Here is a 19,790-nt window from a genome sequence, read left to right as displayed (position 1 = left end):
GATCTAGTTTTAAGTTCAATTGAAACCAAAGCCATAGGAAACATGTATGTGGGTAGGAAGGCAGGATTTTGCTACCTGTCTATCCACTCACTGACATGGGATCTAGAGAAAGACCTCTCAAATGTTGGGTAGATTTTTTTATGGAGGATTTATGAGAAGGTATGGACAAGAATCAAGTAGGATTTGAAAGGTTTGGGTGATTTGTGATTTGTACTATTGCTCACTTCATTTTAATGAGAAAGCATCAAAGTTTGAGTTTTAGAAGACAGTTGAAATCCAAAGATTTAAGTGTAGTTTTTATTAGATTATGAAATAGATGGATATGTGTGAATATTACCCTGGAAGATGGATTTCTTGGAAGGACTTGACTTATTTTCCAGATAGCCTGAAGCAGGGGAAGTCCATGACCTTTTATTATTATTATTATTATTATTATTATTATCATTATTATTAATAATAATATAAAATTATTCAACACCACTTTAGGAATTACAGAGCCTTTTTCACATATATATTTGATCCTTACCACAATCCTCTTAGGTATTATTATTATTATTATTATTGTTTTTGTTGTTGTCATTATTTCTATTTTACTTGTGAGAGAAGATATGATGTTTACCAAGGGATTACATAGCTCATAAGTGACTGAGATGGAATATGAGTTTGAGTCTTCTTGATTCCAAGTCTGGCACTTTAATTACTCCATTACTCACCTCTCTCATTGCTGTCTTTTGCCTCTTGGTAGTAGTAGAAATTGATGCTCTACCAGGATTGGTATGAGAAGATTGGTTGGGGATGAAGATGGTGGTGGTGATCCCAGGTATACTTGTTATAGTTTCCCTTTTGCTACCAAAATAAAAGACTTGAATAACAAAATTCCATTTTGAGCTTTGCTTCTTCCTTATCTCATTTTTCAGTCATGGCAACACTGTTGCTTGGAGATGGGGAAAGAGAAAGTAAAAGAGGAGAATATTGGGTAAGACAAGAATCTTGCCCAAGCTGGGCACAATAAAGGTTGACTGACTCTAAGAGCCATATATCTGGGGTAGTGGTGTTTTGACTGTCTCTGGTGATGAGGAGTAGGAAACTCTGGCATACAATAAAGTGATATGGCATTTACTATGGATGAGAACTGCTATTAATTTCCTGAGTCAATGAATCAACAACATTCAGTATGTATCTAATAGGTGCCACATCTGAATATATTGAAAGATCATTCTTAAATTACTCTCAATGAATCCATCACAGATATTAATTCCAATGAATAATCACATACACAAGATCATATCATGTTTCACAAATAGCAATGAGACTGTTGTGTGTGACTTATGGAATCAGTCTGATTGCTTTACAATTGCTTCTTATGTGTGCCTACCTGCATGATAAAATTAGAACTGTGGAGAACAGTCTTCTTTAACATTAAATATGGTTCTGATCCTAGTATTGGTCAGTTTTGCTTTAACTTAGAATTACATATACTATATGCTAGAACTTGTCCATAATTGACAAAAACAAATTAATAAAATCTACATGTGGGAAAATTCTAATTCTCAAATTGTTTATTTAACTGAAAACTGGTTGAGTTTAGCAAAGAGATAATTGATGTTTCTATTTACTCTTTTATTCCCAATGCTAATTGTATTTTTAAACACCCTTTTGATGTGCTAAGAATTCCCAAGAAGAACAACAGCTGTTATTTAAATAATATTCTAGCTTCAAGGAATTGTAGAGCTAAAAGCCTAGGGTTCTTTCTGTGTAGAAACCAATTGACCTAGAAAGGAGGTCACTATATGTCTTTTTTTAATGAGGAGGTTTATTTAATTTAATTTATTTTATTTTATTTTATTTTTGCAAGGTAAAGGGGTTAAGTGGTTTGCCCAAGGCCACACAGCTAGGTAATTATTAAGTGACTGAGGTTGGATTTGAACTCAGGTACTCCTAACTCCAGCATTTACTGCTCCAACTAGCTGCTCCCATTATATGTCTTGGTAAGAGTGCTGGTTTTGGAGTCAGATAATCCCTGAGTTTGAATTCTAACTCTCTTCTCCACTAACATTGTGAACTTGGATAGCTGCTTCATTCCTTAGGACATTAGGCTAGAAAATCTTCAAGCCCCTTTCAGACTTTAAATTTTGAGCTCTTTTGAAGAATTGCCAGTTTTATGCCTTTGAACTCATAAATCAGAAATAAGTTAGAATGATAAGTGAAGGGAACCCCCCCCCCCCACCAACAATTATTCTCTCTGCCTCCATAGTAGGAAGATATCAACCAATCACTGGATTTTAGGAACTGAATAGAAGACCATTGTGGACTCTGGCTGATATAAGGACCATGACTACAGCTGACAGAAGAGGTGAGTATGGAGGACAGCATATGACTTTTATTAGCATTGGGTTCAGACAGGAAAAATCAAGGACAGGAACCTCATTTAAGATAATGACCAGTAAATTAAAACACATTTATCAATGACTTGTAGCTAGTTATTGATTGAGGTTAATTGATTTTTATCTTCAGCCATGACTATGCATATTTTATATATGGAGAGCATAGAGATGGAAAGGAATAGGTATGGAAGAAAAGGATGCTGTATTCATAAATCAGTCTTACTTGTCAATCTTCATTTTACTTAATATATATACCAAATTGGGTTAGGTTTTTCTTTCCTTGGGTTTACTGAAAATAATATTATTAAACTATCTTTGAATATAAGCACCTTGGAGGCAAGGATTCTTTCATTTATATCGTTGTATGTCTTGTACCTGGCACCTTGTAGGAATAATTAATAAATGTTTGTTGATTGATGGGTTCCAAAGAAATTTCAATCAAAAAAGCAAAATGGCTTAGATAATTTCTCCTTGCCTTGAAAGACAAAAAATAAATATTGAGTCAAGCTATATGCCTGGGAAAGAGAGTATGAATGTCTACCATGATTGTGTTCAGTTTTATCTTTAACCCAATTCAACAAGCATTTATTCTATGGGCAAGGCATTACACCATAGACTGGGGAATGCAAAAACAAAAAAAAAACCCATACTTAGTCTCTAATTACAATCAGTCCTTCATTGGTATTATCATGTACATTAATAGTGTTAGGAAATCAGCAGATATGCAATGTAGGCTTATTGAATTTCTAAACAAATCTGTGGGAATAAGGGAATGAATACCAATAACTTCATAAATGATACTAAAGTAATATTGTACCTAGGATAGGGTAACATTTGAGACTTATCTCTTTCCTTATAATTCTTTAGATTGATTTTCGGTTCTCCCACACTGTTAACATAGAAGTTTTCTTTGTAGATAAAGCAGATGATAATACAAATTGAATATAGATTATTAATAGTGACACCTGTAAGACAATGGATAAAAATACTAAAAGAAGAAACATAAAGCATTTTTAACATTTTATGCCTTGACTGAGGAAAAATAATCTATATATATGTATGCACATATACATACATATATGCAATACATGTGTGAATATACACAGGTGTATGTCCACATACATATGTATACACACAATACAATATATGTATATATTAGATGTATAGATATAGAAACACAAGTATTCATTATATACATTATATTTATATGTGTATAATATCTATATAGTATACCTATATATACATGTATACACACATGATGGATGTATATATCACAAATCTATACATGCATTGTATATATATATGTATATATATAAATATATATATATATATATATATATATATATATATACACACACACACAGATATATGTGAAACAATAGTGTTTACACAGTGCAGATGGTAGAGAGGTGCCTAGGGACAGATGGCTATAAACCAAATTTATTTTAAATCTTCAGAAAGCAGCAACCTTGACAGGGCTAAGGAGAGTGATGGACCAGGTATTTTTATCCCATCTACTACAACAGGAAGGTCAACATGAATCAATGTAATTCTGTGCTCCATACTCAGAGATGTTCCATCCTAGAGCCGGCTGTCTCCTCTGTATAACACTTGTTGATTCCTTCAGTTATGATGATGTCAATCCCCCAAAGAGATCCATAGACTGAGAAAATATGGAGAAGAAAAGGCCAAATGATGAAGCAACAGAAAGAGTTGGCATATGAGGAAAGATTTAAGTTTTGAAGTAGGTCTAAATTGTCTAAGAAAGGAGAGGAAATATGTAGTGGGGTTTAGTAATCATTATTTTGAATAATTTAGTAATTAGGATTTATATCTGTACTGGTATAACTTGGATTAATGCAGTGAAAATAAGTACTTCTTAATGTACTAAAATGCATCAGATTGTAAAATGAAAATGTATTAAAAAAGAAAAGAGGGCAATAATGCATTTTAGATTAGTTAATTTAGCAGGGATCATGAATGAAAGAATAACATTTTCTTCTAATGAAACCAATTATTAATACACATTTTAAAATAAAACAAAAAATAAGCAGAACTTTAAAAACTATCAACAAATATATTTATTATGGTGGCTTTTTTCCCACTAGATATACCTTGTAAAAGAAGTAATATCCTTGGATTCCTCATGGATCATAAAGCAGATAAGGAAGCATTATTTTTTCCCCCAACATGAGAGGGGAAAAAAGACACAACTGCAAAAATATGTTACATTTTCTGTGCTCTATTTTCTGTTCTTTATTAATTCAGCCTTTTCTCCTACAAGTATGAGTTTGTTTGTTGTAAGTAAGGTTTGTAGTGTAGATACATTTCTCAGTTTATATGACTCCGGGTTACAGCCCAGACAGGAGCACTGATGAAGGAAAAACCCGTCATATTTCCTTAGAGATTAGAGTGCTGCTCCACTGGAGCAGAACCACTGGTCCTTCACAGTTTTGTGAAGCACAAAAATACTCTCCATCCCAGCAGTTTCTTTCACTTTTTCCCTCTCCCCATTCTCACATAATTATTACTATAAACTCTAGGGTTTCTTGCAGGTAGGAGTACAAGGGAACCAATTTTAAAACAGTTCAGGTCTGATAAACCAGACTTTAGGAAATGTCAGGAACTACTTCTGACGACTTTTGGTATCTATTCAAGAAATCAACACCAAGCTGGTGAACCTTGGATTTCCACTGTCCTTTGATAGTTTTTTTCTTTCCCTTCCCCTCTTCCCATCTCCCTTTTTTTTGTGGTACACCATTTTTTGAAGGGATACTGTGTCTTTGACTTAGTAGACATCTCTTTTGCTTCTTACTTAAAACAATAGCCTCAAAATTATTTTACAAAGAAAAAATGTTGCTTCTCCAGATTGCCATCATTATAATGTTATATCTCATATCCTGTTAATAATTATATACAAAAAAATTCTTAGGTGTCTTTTACAAATGCACAGAAGCATATAAGATAACCCCTTGAAAGCATCCCTTCTTTAAACCTCCTTGTACTCATGGCTCACAAATGTCTTGGTTATTAATTATGTTTGTATGGAGAGTATAGGAACTATCTGGAATGTTGTTTAGATGGAACTGTAACTGGTAGCATTTTCCACTTGTGGTTCTAATGGCTAGAGCACCTGTCCTGGGAATCTGATGGAGATAGCAGCATCATAAGTCTAAAATAATCACATGAGACCTTTTAGTGTACAGTGCTGACTAATACCGATTTCTGTTGTTTATCTTGAACTTTTCGTTTCTTCTGCTGCTGTTTGTCTTTATTTTCCCGTTGTTCCCGGGATTCTGTGCTGGGCTCCTGGTCTTTGTTCTCAGGTTTTGTTTCCTTGCTTTCTTCTTTACTTAATTTTTTTCTTTTTCTTTCCCTTCCTTTCTTTCCTAAAACAAAAAGTTCACAGGTCAATAAAAAAAGAAAAACAAAGAAGATCCATATACATATCTAGATTTACTTAATGTTCATTTAAGTTTGTATTTCCAAAACCCAATTAAACATCTCTCAACAGGTTAGGTGCAGTGAATCTTCAACCTAAAATATCGTCGTAGTTGTAAGAGACTCACTATCTTACCGTAAAGGAAATTGTTAAGTTTAGACATGAGAGCATTTATTCCTGAGCATTTATTCTATGCCTACCAGACTGTGCTAAGTCCTTAAATATTGGAAGGCAAAAACATTCTCTGCCCTCAAGGACAACATGTACACTGCTATGTACACATGATATATTTCCTATATCTCTTCATGTTATCTCTATTTCTTTATCTGTGACTCTATTTGTATAAATTTGGAAGAAATCAATATCTACCAGGGTTCTTCTTCCTGAAAGCCCCTTTCTCCATGGATTAGGTTAATTTTCCCTAAAAATAGACAAAATGTCCTCAGGGCTTGATTAGTCTTTGTGTCTCATTTCACTGCTTTCTTTTAGTTTCTGGTTATATTGATGTGGCTTCCTATTTCCCTATTGGGCATAAAAAGAGCCACTCAAGTTAATGGTTTGCCCTTAACAACAGGGTAAACTGGAAATAATTTCAGAGAGAAAGCCATAGCATTAAGTGAGTCTGAGAGATGCTGTTTGCTGAAAGTAGGATTTGAGCTGAGATATGAAGAAAGCCAGGGAAGTTAAAAAGATAGAGATGATATTAGTTACAAATATTTGGTTATTTCTCCTGAGCTTATCACTGAATATAATAAGACTTATTTCAAGTGTGCCTAGTTTATTCAAAATATCATATTTCAACATAATTGTTTTTTAATTTTAGAAAGGTTTTATTTATTTTGAGTTTTATAATTTTCCCCCCAATCTTGCTTCCCCCCAACAGAAGACAGTTTGTTAGTCTTTACATATTTCCCATAGTATGCATTGATCTAAGTTGAATGTGATGAGAGAGAAATCATATCCTTAAGGAAGAAACATAATTATTCTTAATAAGACACTTTCTGTCAAATATGGATATTTGTTCACCAATTATGAGTGAAATTAGTTTTCTATTTCTTAAAAGTTTAACTGCAATACTATTTGCAAATCATATTTTCTAACTTATGCATTACATTATATCTAACACATGATTCTAGATAAGAATTCATTTATATGACAAATACTGAAAGTAGAAATATTGGTAAATACATGTATACATATTTTTTAATTACATAATTTAAAGACAATGTTGATATTACTTAATGTATCATTTTTCTGTGGTTAACATTTCTCCATTTATGGTACTTTTAACAGTCCTTAATTTTCCTCTTGTAAAACTAATCAAGAATGTATTCTATTATCCATCTAAAAAAAGCAGTAGATAGGTTTTGGGTAGAGGAGAATAAAGAGGTATCAGAACCCTAAAAGAACTTTTGATCTAGTTAGACAGAAGGAACAGTATATATATATATATATATATATATATATATATATATATGAAGATAGCCAACAATACTAGGTAGCTTGGTGGTGTCATGAAGCAATGGCATGAATCATTTATGCCATATGGATTCAGAGGAGTACATAGGGATATATGACTACATGTAGAATATTATATTTGAACTGGTTTCTAAAGAATGTCTAAGAGTCAAATAAATGGAAAGGAAAGGAATCTTGCCAGAAGGAACTTTATGAACAAACTTTAAGAGTAGAGATATGTATGTTCTGGGAAGATATATTTGACTTGTAGATTTAGGTAGAAGAGTTGTGGAACCAGAGGTTGGAGAGCTAGGTTGAGGTCTTGATTTCTATATCTAGGATTATGCATTTTATATAGTATGTTGTCCTGAATTAAGTTAAGAAGACCAAAGTTTCAGTTTTGATTGTGACTTATTAGTCATATGATTTTTTGGCAGTCACTTGTTTTTTTGATATCATTTCTTCATCTATAAAATGCAGGCAATAATGACTGCCTAAAGTTGTGAAGAAAATGTTTTTCTAAATATCAAAGTGCCTTGTAATTGTGAGTTATTATTGTCATTATGTATTATATACAAAACAAAAAAAATTAATTATCCTGAACCTCAAGAACCTTATATTATGAGGAATACAACCCATACACAAAAAAGAATATAAAATATATACAAAGCAAATATGAAATTATATCTAAGATCCCAAGCCTATAGACTAGCATAGTTTTTCCCTAAAAAAAAAAACACATCCTCCATATTTCATTAATTCATATTAATGAAGACTGGAGTAGTTTACCCCAAGTTTTGATGAAAGCATATTCTATGCTTCATTAGTCCATGTAGGCTTCATTAGTCCAGGATACTAAGGCACAAGTCCTTTATGTAGATCAAATTTTTCATATAGGAGTAATGGACTCCTCAACTGTGCTGACTAGGTACTTTTGAGGTAGGTATGGAGACAAGGGAACTTTGCTCACTTAAATCAATGCTATATCTTTACTGAATAGTCTTTCCAAGTAAACTTCCTTTTACTAAATATTATGTGAGCTAAGAATGTCTCATTTTGTTATTACCTCTCGACTTGACCCTTTGAATTAATCAGAATCATGTTGTCTCTGAACAGGTGGCTAATGGAGTTTAAATTTCTGTGGGCTTTGGAATATTCAATACAACAGACTTTTCCCACTTAATTGGAATTATTGTTATGTAGATAATTTTTGAGAACATCAAAATAAAAAGTTACTAATGATAGAACTTATGAGTTTTCTGATTTGATATTTAACCTAAATGAAATACTAGCTAAATTATTTTCTGAGTTCTGAAAATAAAAACCTATAGCAAAGAAGTAGGGGAATACTGTATATGGTATCAGAATTAGTTGATGTTTTGGTTTTTGATGAACTACTTTTTTTCTCTTTTTTATTTTTTTGTTACAAGGAATGGCTCTCTGGGGAGCAGAGAGAAAACATATATTTGAAAATAAAGGTGAAAAACTAAAGATGAAAATAAAGAACTTTTAGAAATTACAGTACCTTTTACAGTATCTTTTAAGATATTAATTTAATCTATATGAAGCAATTGTCTCAAAAGTTTTGAAAAGTATTGCTATATAGCAGAAACACATTTTTTATTAAAATGAAATATTTTATATATTGGAAAATGTCAAATGGTTGTGATGCTGAGGATTCTGAGTTAGTTGATGAATCTGTCGGCAATGTTAATATTGTGTATACTAGCATCTTAATAGATACTTAACATTTTCTATGTTGTTCCAACTTTAAACCAGATTTCCTCTCCCTGATTCCATGACTGATAATGATGATGACTCACTTTTCATAGTGTTTTCAGAAATATACTCCATTTTAGAATTTTCTTTTCTTTTTTAAAATCTACGCCAGAAAATATGTCATATCTGTCAATTGGTTTCAGGCTCTTCTTGTCCTTTTTGTCAGCTACCAGACTTCACTGAAAGACCTCTGCATCTCACAGATATATAGCTGACATTTTTAAAATATGGAATCTCTAGTTGTAGAAGTATGAGTGAGACCTTGAAAGATTAGGAAAGTATTATATGTGATTGGTTTTCATTTATACATCAGATATGAAAAATTGAAGAAAGGCATCTAAATCTTACAGATAAACAGGGAGTATGGGAGAAGTCATAAAGAAAGGAATTTGTTTCTACTAATAAGAAGTGGGTAAACTTGCAACAGGAATGCAAGAAACCAAAAAAGTTAGAATGTTGGGTGAATTAATAAATATATTGGCATCATTCTAACTGTCAGAGTCATGTATTTGTGCTATACATCCAAATAAGGGCAGAAGATCCTAAGGGCCTAGTCACTTTGTGGGAGAAGAAGAAATTTGTTAAGGAATGGGGACCAACATGGGGAGAGAATTAGGCACTTTGTATTGGTTTTTGACCTCCATTATACCTAGCCAATTGGAGACATGGGGGGGGGGGGCTTGTGTTACTAGACAGGAGATAAAAAGCTATGCTTTTGTGCCCTAGGTGTGTCCATTGGGGGGGGGGGTTAACCTCTTCTTAAGAACATTACAATAAAGGAGCCTTCTTACTTCACTATTGTCTGTTCTACATTCTTGGTAAAGTACTTGTTTTTTGCACAGGAGGAGGGAAGTTATGAGACTTGAGGGGCCCTAACTGTGTAACAACTAGAGTACAGACCAAGAGGGCAGAATCACACCTCTTCTGATCATACCATCTTGGAAGTTTCAAAAACTTGCAGGCCCTCTGAAATATCTGTGAATGCTGCAAGGTGAAAAAGCCTGGGGCTTGTGATTGCGACTCCTCCCCACTTTGAGGTGAGTAGAATCCAACTCTAGCACCAAGTTGAAAGCCAAGAAATAGACTAGAAAAATGAGCAAATGACAAAAAAAAGAACCAAATTGTAAACAACTGCTGTGGTAACAAGATACTCAAGACACAAACTAAGAAGAAAACAATATGAAAAGCTCTACAAGCAAAACCTGAAGGATAAATGAAAATTGAACACGTTTAACAAGAATTTTCAAAAAAACTAAAGAAGAATTTTTAAAAAGCAAAAATATAATTAAAAATCTAAAAAGTGTAATAGAAGAAAAATTGGAACAAAAAATGAGAGCTTGGTATAAAGAGGCATAAAAATACTGAAGGAAAAAAACTGACTCCTTAAAAAAAACCAGAACTGACCAGAGGTTAAAAAAAGAGTAAGAAAACATGTGGAACCTAATAAGGTTAGACTGTTTAACTTCTCAAATGGGAAGATGATACATAATGCTTCTAGAAGACATTCTGGAAAACAATGTCAAGTGGGCCTTAGGAAACATTTCTAAACACTCCAGTCGGTGATAGAATTAGTGATAGAATTTCTGCTTACCTTTTAAAAATGTTTAAATATATTTTTTATTTGTGTTTCAATTACATGCAAAGATAGTTTTGAAAATTCATCCTTTTGCAAACCTTTGAGTTTCCTTCTTTCCCTTTCCCCTTCCCATGGCAACAAACAATTTAATATGGGCTGAACATATACAGACCTGTTTAATATATTTCCATATGAGTGATGTTGTGAAGAAGAATTTTAACTTGAGGAAAACATGAGAAAGAAAGGGAAAACTAAAGTGAACATAATATGCTTTGGTCTGCATTCAGAATCCATGGTTTGTTTTCTGGAAACATTTTCTTTATCAGTTCTCTCAGGATTGTTTTTGCTTCTAACATAGATGATCATGCCAAAATGTTGCTATTACTATATACAATATTTTTTAGTTCCGCTTACTTCACTTAGTATTAGTTCATGCAAGTCACCTGGAAATTCTTGTACCAATGAAATCATAGATACTCACAATTTCTTAAAGAACAATGGTAAACCATAACATTCATATATCATAAGTAGTTCAACCATTCCACAGTTCATGGGCATTACAAGGAACATTTCACAAAATTTTACAATTATATCTATTACTTAGCCTTAACCTTACAATATCTTTATCCTTCTTTATCTCTTTTAATTAGATCTATTCTTCCTTTTGCTTTGACTGAGATCAGGACTGCTGCCTCGGTTTTTTTTAAATTTCAGGTGAACTGTAATATATTCAACTCTGGTCTTTTATCTTTAACTTGTATGTATCTCTGTTTCTTGTAAACAGCATATTGTAGGATTCTGGTTTTAATCCATTCTGCTATCTACTTCTATTTATGGGAGAGTTCATTGTATTTACACTCACAGTTAAGATTATTAATTCTGTATTTTCCTCCATTCTATCTTTCCCCTCATTGTACTTTTGTCTTCCCCCCATTCTTTCCTCACCAGTGTTTTGCTTCTAACAGCTGCCTCTCTCAATCTGCCCTCCCTTCTGTCAGCCCTCTTTGCTTTTCTTCTTCCTTTCTGCTTTTACTTTACTTTTTAAACTTTTATTTTAATTTTACTTTTTTCTTTTACTTTTCCTTCTCTTTTATCAGCCTCACATTCCCCTTTCTTTTCCCTTCCCCCACCTATCTCCTTATAGAGTAGGATAAATTTCTAAACCCAGTTGGGAATGTATGTTATTCCCTCTTTGAGCCAAATCTATTGAGAGTAAGATTTACTCAGTGCTCACACCCTTCCTTCTTTTCCCATACTATAATAGGTCTTTTGTGTCTCATCATGTGGTGCTATTTATGGTTTAATGATTTCTTCTCCCAGAATAATCTTTTTTTCCTTGTCTTTTTGTTTTTTACCTATCTTGTACCCACACCTTCTGCCAAAGTGTACTCTTTTTATCTGTCCTAATAAAATTATAATTCTTAAAGGTTGATTAATTGATTGTTTGATAAGCTTCATCACATAATAATAACCTCAAACTGACACCCTCTGTGCAAGTACCCTCCCCTCAACTGTCCCATTAGAAATACAATTCTCAAAGCCTATATGCAACATCAAATTATAATCAATTTATACCCATATCCTCTTGCCAAGTAGCCTCCCTTTAACTCCCATTAAAAATTAAAACCCTGAGTTCAAAGTTTGATCACATCAGTCAATTTCTACCCACATCTTCTGTCTAAGTATGTTTCTTTTAAGTATCCCAAAAATACAATTCTCCATAGTTACAATTATTATGCTCTCATGCAGTCCTCACATTTAGTCTTATTGACTAACATTTTCCCCCTTTCTGTTTATTTTTTACACATCTTTTATATATATATATATATAAATTATCTGTTCAGTTCTAGTCTTTTTATCAGGCAATTTTGAAAGTCTTCTATTTCATTGAAAATCCATCTTTTCCTCTAAAAGAATATGCTAAATTTTGTGGGGGTAGTTCATTCCTGGCTGTAATACAACTCCTTGGTCCTCCAGAATATCAAATTCGAGGCCCTCCAATCCTTTAAATGATTAAGCTGATAAATCTTGTGCCAGGACTTTACAGAATATAATTTTCTGCACAATATTGTTCAGGCTTTTTTTTTAACATGGCTTTCGGGGAGACCTATAATTTGCAATTATTGCTCCTGGATCTATTTTCCAGATGGGTACATTTTCTTCCATTTTTTTAAGCTCTTGGTTTTGTTTGATGGAAGCTTGGTGTCTCATAGAGTCTTTAGTTTCCCTTTGTCCAGTTGTAATTTTTGAAGTTTTATTTTCTTCACTTAACTTTTGTGCTTCCTTTTCCAGTGGGGTTAATTTTACTTTTATATGCATTATTTTTCTTTTCCAGGTGGCTAATTTTCCTTTTTTAGTTAGTCAATTTTGCTTTTTAATGAATTAATTCCTTTTCCAGTTAGTCATTTTTACTTTTAAAGGAACTGATTTCTTTTTCCATTTGGTCAATTTTGCTTTTAAAGATATTGCTTTCTTCAGTACATTTTTCATAATTCTCTTGAAAAATTGTCATTTCTTGTCTCCATTGTTCTTCCTTTCTCCTTTGTTTTTTTTTTTTTTTGTTTTGTTTTGTTTTTAGGTTTTTGCAAGGCAAATGGGGTTAAGTGACTTGCCGAAGGTCTTACAGCTAGGTAATTATTAAGTGTCTGAGACCGGATTTGAACCCAGGTACTCCTGACTCCAGGGCCGGTGCTTTATCCACTGTACCACCTAGCCACCCCACTCCTTTGGTTTTTAAAACTCTTTCTGAGCTCTTCCAAGTGTTCTTTCTGGAATTGAAACAAATTTATAACCCCCTTTGAGACTTAACATGTAGGCATTTTCTCACTACTTTCCTATCCTGAGATAAAATTTTTATCATCCCTACCAGAATAGTAGCCTTTTATGTTTAGTGTTTTATTTTTCTTTTTTGATCATTTTGAGAGGTGAGATCTACTGCTGGTGCACAGGGGCATATAGTCCCAAGCTTTTAGTTTCAGGGACTGAGTTCTGGGCCCTGACTTACTGTTTGTCCAGGGTGTTGCCCATGTTTCAGTTGCTAGTGGTCTGTTCCCTGCATTAGGGGTAACCCAACTCAGTCTGCTGTTGTACCAGTATTCTTGGGACTCAAACTTTATCTTCAGAGCTGGGATTGGGAATTTTACTACCAGGCTGGTGCCATTAGAAAAATCATATATTGAAAATGATTGGAGACAAAAGGAGCAGTAGATGATAAATGGATAGATACTATCATGGAAGCAATGAACATGAACTTGGACAGAGTTTGAAAAATAATGTAAGTTAGAATGGCCTGACATGCTAAGATCCATGGGGTCATAAAAGGTCAGAAATGATGGAACAACAATATCTTTTCATTCTCAATATTAAATATTTGTGCAGATTTTGGTCAATACTTAATTTCTGACAAACTGAATACCAATTTTCCCAGAAGTTCTTGTTTAGTTAAGGACTCCTTCAAATCATTTATGTTCGTGGGTTTATCAAACTCTGCTATTTTTTAAAGTTCTCCTTTATTTTCTAATCTATTTTACTATCTTTCCTTAGGAAAAAAAGCACCAAATTGTTTTGATGAATATTGCCTTATAATATAATTTGAGTTATATAAATATTCTTTTTCTATTATCTATGCTTTTAGAAATTGTATAACTTAAGATTTAAAATCTTTTGTTTTTCCAAGTGAATTGTGATACTTTGCATAATTCTACAATGCATCCTTTTTGTAATGTGATTGATATAGAACATTTTGAATTTAAATAATCATTTTGTAATAACAAAGCAAGATCATAATTAATATCACTATAATTACTTGTGTTTATTTCTTATTAAAAGTTTTGCAATTTCCACATGTACTTGCCTAGCATATATCAATTTAGTAATCTTGGTCTTGGTCTCAATCTCTTTTGCATGTCTTTCTGATTCTAGGCATGTCTCTCTCTCTCTCTCTCTCTCTCTCTCTCTCTCTCTCCACCCCCCCCCCCCAATCACTTGGTCTCTAGTGGATAGAATCCCTCTAATTTTCTGAACAAGGACTCTCTTTTACATTTTTCTGTATTCCCCAGTGCTTAGCAAGGTTACTGGCACACAGTAGATTTTTCAATATTGATTAATGAATGATATTTATACTATGCAAAATTTGTTTCTTCATAGTTGTTTTCATCTTTTACCTTTCATTAGATTATGAATGCCTTGAAAACAAAAAGGTGTTTTTTTTTTTGCTCCCTCAGCACTTAGCATAGTATCTAGAACAAGATAGACATTTAAAACATTTCACAGACTGGGAGAGAAAAAACTATGATATAGTTGTATTTGTAAAATTCTTACTATTTTTTGTAGTTAATATATGCATTTCAGTGCATTTTATAATTATTTTAAATGAAAATTTATCTTTCTAGTCATTTTTATTGATACTATATAGAAAGGAGAATAAATACATTAGAAAAATAGTAACTCTTGCTCAGACTTAGACTTCTTGAAAATTAGAATAGACAAAGGAGGAATTAATGACTCCAGGAGTTAGGAAAAAATATTAGAACAACATTTTAATTGGAAGGAATAGGAAAAAATATAAAATATTTGATAACAAAACAATTGACCAAGAATAGGGAAATAAGTGAGATGAGGGAGAAGGGAAAGGGATCATAATACCAGTGAAAGAGAAGAATCAAGTAAAAAAAAATAAGATACTGAAGGGAGGATTAAAGTAATAAAAAGAAAAGAAAAACTGGAATCTAAAAGGGTGCCAATCAATTTGAGAATGACTCAACAGATTGTGGGATAGTAAATCAATGGAATATTGTTGCACAGTAAGAAATTATGAAGTAACTGATTTCAGAAAATATTTAAAAATATGAACTGATATAAAGTGAAGTGAACATAGCCAGAACAATTTATACAATGTCCACAATAGTAGTGGGGGGAAAGAAGTCTTTAAAAAAAGAACTTTAATCAAAGCAAAGACCAATCATAGGTCCCCAGAAGACCTAAGGTGAACCCAATTCCTGACAAAGAGATAGCTGATAGACTCAGGATCCTAAAAGAAACATAAAATTTGGAGATATATTTTCAGGGTATGAATTTGTTTTTCTTTTCTGTGCTTAATTATGAAAAGTTTTTTCTAAACATAAAAGCAATTAAAGATTATATTGAAACAGTTATCTAAAATTTATTGAGTGAAAATTATTTTATTTGGCTATATGGTGGGATAATACTTAAGAGAAGAAGCTTAGCTTTTTTTAAAATTTTATTTATTTAAGGCAATGTGGTTAAGTGACTTGTCCAAGGTCATCTGAACTTTCTTTTTGAAAATTATGTCAACAAAAACATGTATTTTCCAACCAAGACAGTTTTTATAGTCTTGGTAACTTCCTTTCTCTGGATTCCATTTTCCCCCATCTCTAAAATAAGAGATTTGTACTAGATAAACTTCAAGGTCCCTTCTAATTCTAACTCTAGACTCAAGATTCTAACTCTAGGTTCAGCATGATTTTTTTAAAAGAATTTATCAATTTTGAGTTTTACAATTTTTCCCCTAGTCTTACTTCCCCCCACCCCCCAGAAGGAAATTTGCCAGTCCTTACATTGTTTCCATGGTATACATTGATCCAAATTGAATGTGATGAGAGAGAAATCATATTCTCAAGGAAGAAACATAAAGTAAAAGAGATAGCAAGATCAGACAATATGATATCAGTTCTTTTTTTTTCTAAATTAAAGGTAATAGTCCTTGAACTTTGTTTAAACTCCACAGCTCTTTCTCTGGATACAGATGGTATTCCCCATTGCAGACAATCCCAAATTGTCCCTAATTTTTGCACTGATGGAATGAGTGAGTCCATCAATGTTGGTCATCACTCCCATGTTGCTATTAGGGTGTACAGTGTTTTTCTGGTTCTTCTCATCTCATTCAGCATCAGTTCATGCAAATCCTTCCAGGCTTCCCTGAATTCCCATCCCTCCTGGTTTCTAATAGAACAATAGTGTTCCATGACATACATATACCACAGTTTGCTAAGCCATTCCCCAACTGAAAGACATTTAATTTATTTCCAATTCTTTGCCACCACAAACAAGGCTGCTATGAATATTTTTGTACAAGTGATGTTTTTTACCCTTTTTCATCATCTCTTCAGGGTATAGACACAGTAGTGGTATTGCTGGATCAAAGGGCACGCACATTTTTGTTGCCCTTTGGGCATAGTTCCAGACTGCTCTCCAGAAAGGTTGGATGAGTTCACAGCTCTACCAACAGTGTATTAGTGTCCCAGATTTCCCACAAACCTTCCAACAATGATCATTGCTCTTTCTGGTCATGTTGGCCAGTCTGAGAGGTGTGAGGTGGTACCTCAGAGATGCTTTAATTTGCATTTCTCTAATAAGTAATTATTTAGAGCAATTTTTCATATTACTATGGATCACTTTGGTCTCCTTGATCAGTATGATTATTAAAAGTCTTTAAAGAAGTCAAGTTAATTATATTCATAATTAATAATTAGATAGCCACCTCTGGATGATGATTAATTTTTAAAAAATTTCTTTATTCATTTTAAATGATCAAGTATTAAGAATTTTCCTCCCATCACCCACTAGACAAGAGAAAAATAAATGAATACAGAACCTGGTATCATATGAGCAGAGTCAAGGACATCAAATTCTCATACATTAACCATATCCAAACATGTGCTTTCCATTATTTTACAACACCTATGAAAATGTTTGTTAAACAACTTATTTGAATTAAGCATTTACATTATTTTTTTATTTTTTAAAGAAAGATTTTATTTATTTTGAGTTTTACAATTTTTCCCTTATTCTTGCTTCTCTCCCCCCCCCCCCCCAGAAGGCAGTCTGTTAGACTTTACATTGTTTCCATGGTATACATTTATCTAAGTTGAATGAGATGAGAAAGAGATCATATCTTTAAGGAAGAAAATAAAGTATAAGAGATAGTAAAATTACATAATAAGATAACAAGTTTTTCTTTCTAAATTGAAGATAATAGTTTTCGGTCTTTGTTCAAACTCCACAATTTTTTCTCTGGATATAGATGGTATTCTCCACTGCAGACAGCCCAAAATTGTCCCTGATTGTTGCACTGATGAAATGAGCAAGTCCATCAAAGTTGATCCTTGCCCCCATGTTGCTGTTAGGGTGTACAATGTTTTTCTGGTTCTACTCATCTCGCTCAGTATCAGTTCGTGCAAATCCTTCCATGCTTCCCTGAATTCCTATCCCTCCTGGTTTCTAATAGAACAATAGTGTTCCATCTCATACATATAGTACAATTTGTTAAAACATTCCCCAACTGAAGGACATTCACATAATTTCCAATTCTTTGCCACTACAAACAGGGCTATTATGAATATTTTTGAACAAGTGATGTTTTTAGCCTTTTTCATAATGTTTTTAGGGTGTAGACAAGCATTTCCATTATTATGCTGCTGACACATAACCAGTATTTTAGTGGCATTATGTTAATAATATTGATCCTGGTCAACTTCTCCCAGCACCCATAAGGGTCGCTTTGTAATAGAGGTGAAATGCAAGTGATTTATGATAGGGGGGAGAGCAAGAGTCAGAAACAGATACAAGTTTTCCACTTGTTATCTGTATAAAAATCTGTTAGAGTAGAGGAGGCCAGTTATGCCATCTATAGCTGAGTCTGGGTCAAGGTACAAGATCAGGCTCATATCCAGTTCTTAAAGGCCAAGGGATAAATATGTGAAGATATTGGCAAATATCAACTGATGATATGATCAAGTCAGACAGACTAATGAAATAGAGAGATATAGAAAGTAATTTCCTAGAAAGGATTGTCTCACTTTTGTATATGTGTATGTATGTATGTATTATAAATATATATATATATATATATATAATACATATATAATATGTATATATACACATATAGATATCTATATAGATATAGAGAGATATAGTTATATCTCCAGTTCATAGAATAGTGCCAGGTACATTGTAGGAATTTAGAAAATCTTCATTGATTGAGGCCTTGAGAACAAACCTTTCTCCAGTTATACAAGAAGCAAATAACAGAGTCAAAACCAAACTCAAGCTTCCAGACTCCAAAGCTATTGATGTATAAATCACTGCCAACTCCATGACTGGAATCCAAAATAGGTAGAGGATGCATGTAAAAGACTGAATCTAGTATTACCTACTAAGCTTTATGTCCTTAGAAAGGACCTGTTTACAACACAGGAGTGATGATCAACCTTAATGGACTTGCTCATACCAACAGGGAAACAATCAGGCACAATTTGGGGGCATCTGCCTCAAAGAATGCCATCTGTAACCTGAAAAAGTATTGTGGAGTTTGAACAAAGACCAAAAACTATTACCTTTAATTTTAAAAAAAAAGTTATTTTATTATGTAATTCTGCTATATCTCATACTTTATGTTTCTTCCTTAAGGATATGATTTCTCTCTCATCACATTCAACTTAGATCAATGCATACTATGGGAATGACATAAAGACTTACAAAATGCCTTCTGTGGGGGGGGGGAGGGAAGCAAGGTTAGGGGAAAAATTGTAAACTTCAAAATAAATATAATCTTTCTAAAAGAAAAAAAGAAAGGACCTGTTTATTGAAACATGTTTTAGGACAGTCCAGATCCTACTCCTTATGACTTAAGTTACTTGAATTAAAAGTTTTTTTTCTATCTAACAGGGTACAGGGTAAATAACTTATTCTGTCTCCGTTTTTCATATCATTAAAGGCTGGCTGCAAAAACAAGAACTTTATTTTAAAAACCTAACCCTACCCTGAAATATTTTGCAACTTAAATATTCTCTTTCTCCTTCGAAGAAAAATCTTAGAAAATGCTTTCTTGGATAAAAGAAATACTATTCTTCTTGTCTAAGGTCACTCTAGATCTGATGCAAATCACAGAAACTCTTTTAAAGTCTTATCTTGTTCTATTTATGAATCTGAAGAATTTGTCTTTTTTTCTACAGTAAACAAATATATAAAAAATAAAATTTTTTTTCATATTTTCTGAAAAGTGTGAAGACAGTTGGTAGGAAGGATTACTATGGTCTGGCATTAAGAAAGTAAGCACAGAGTTCTCCTACAGAGTGAAAAAGCTCTTCTCCCCCGCGTTGGAGGAGCGCCCACCAGAGGGGTGGCCCGCCAG

General features: G+C 33.0%; 1 protein-coding gene across 1 annotated transcript in view; it reads right to left on the bottom strand.

The window, feature by feature from the left end:
• Nucleotides 1–468: 468 nt before the first annotated feature.
• Nucleotides 469–19,790, bottom strand: part of RSPO3 (R-spondin 3) — a 642,258-nt gene continuing 622,936 nt past the window's right edge. Inside the window, exons 5-6 of the mRNA XM_074187550.1 lie at nucleotides 5,604–5,773; nucleotides 469–4,047 (exon numbers count right to left, since the gene is read on the bottom strand). Coding sequence (XP_074043651.1) covers nucleotides 4,012–4,047; nucleotides 5,604–5,773 — 206 coding nt within the window. The 3' untranslated portion in view covers nucleotides 469–4,011. The remainder of the gene's footprint in view (nucleotides 4,048–5,603; nucleotides 5,774–19,790) is intronic.

Source organism: Macrotis lagotis, chromosome 5 (assembly GCF_037893015.1).
Source record: "Macrotis lagotis isolate mMagLag1 chromosome 5, bilby.v1.9.chrom.fasta, whole genome shotgun sequence".
In the NCBI taxonomy this organism is placed as follows: domain Eukaryota; kingdom Metazoa; phylum Chordata; class Mammalia; order Peramelemorphia; family Peramelidae; genus Macrotis; species Macrotis lagotis.
Note: the sequence above shows the minus strand (reverse complement) of the source record. Positions and strands in the feature narration are given on the sequence as shown.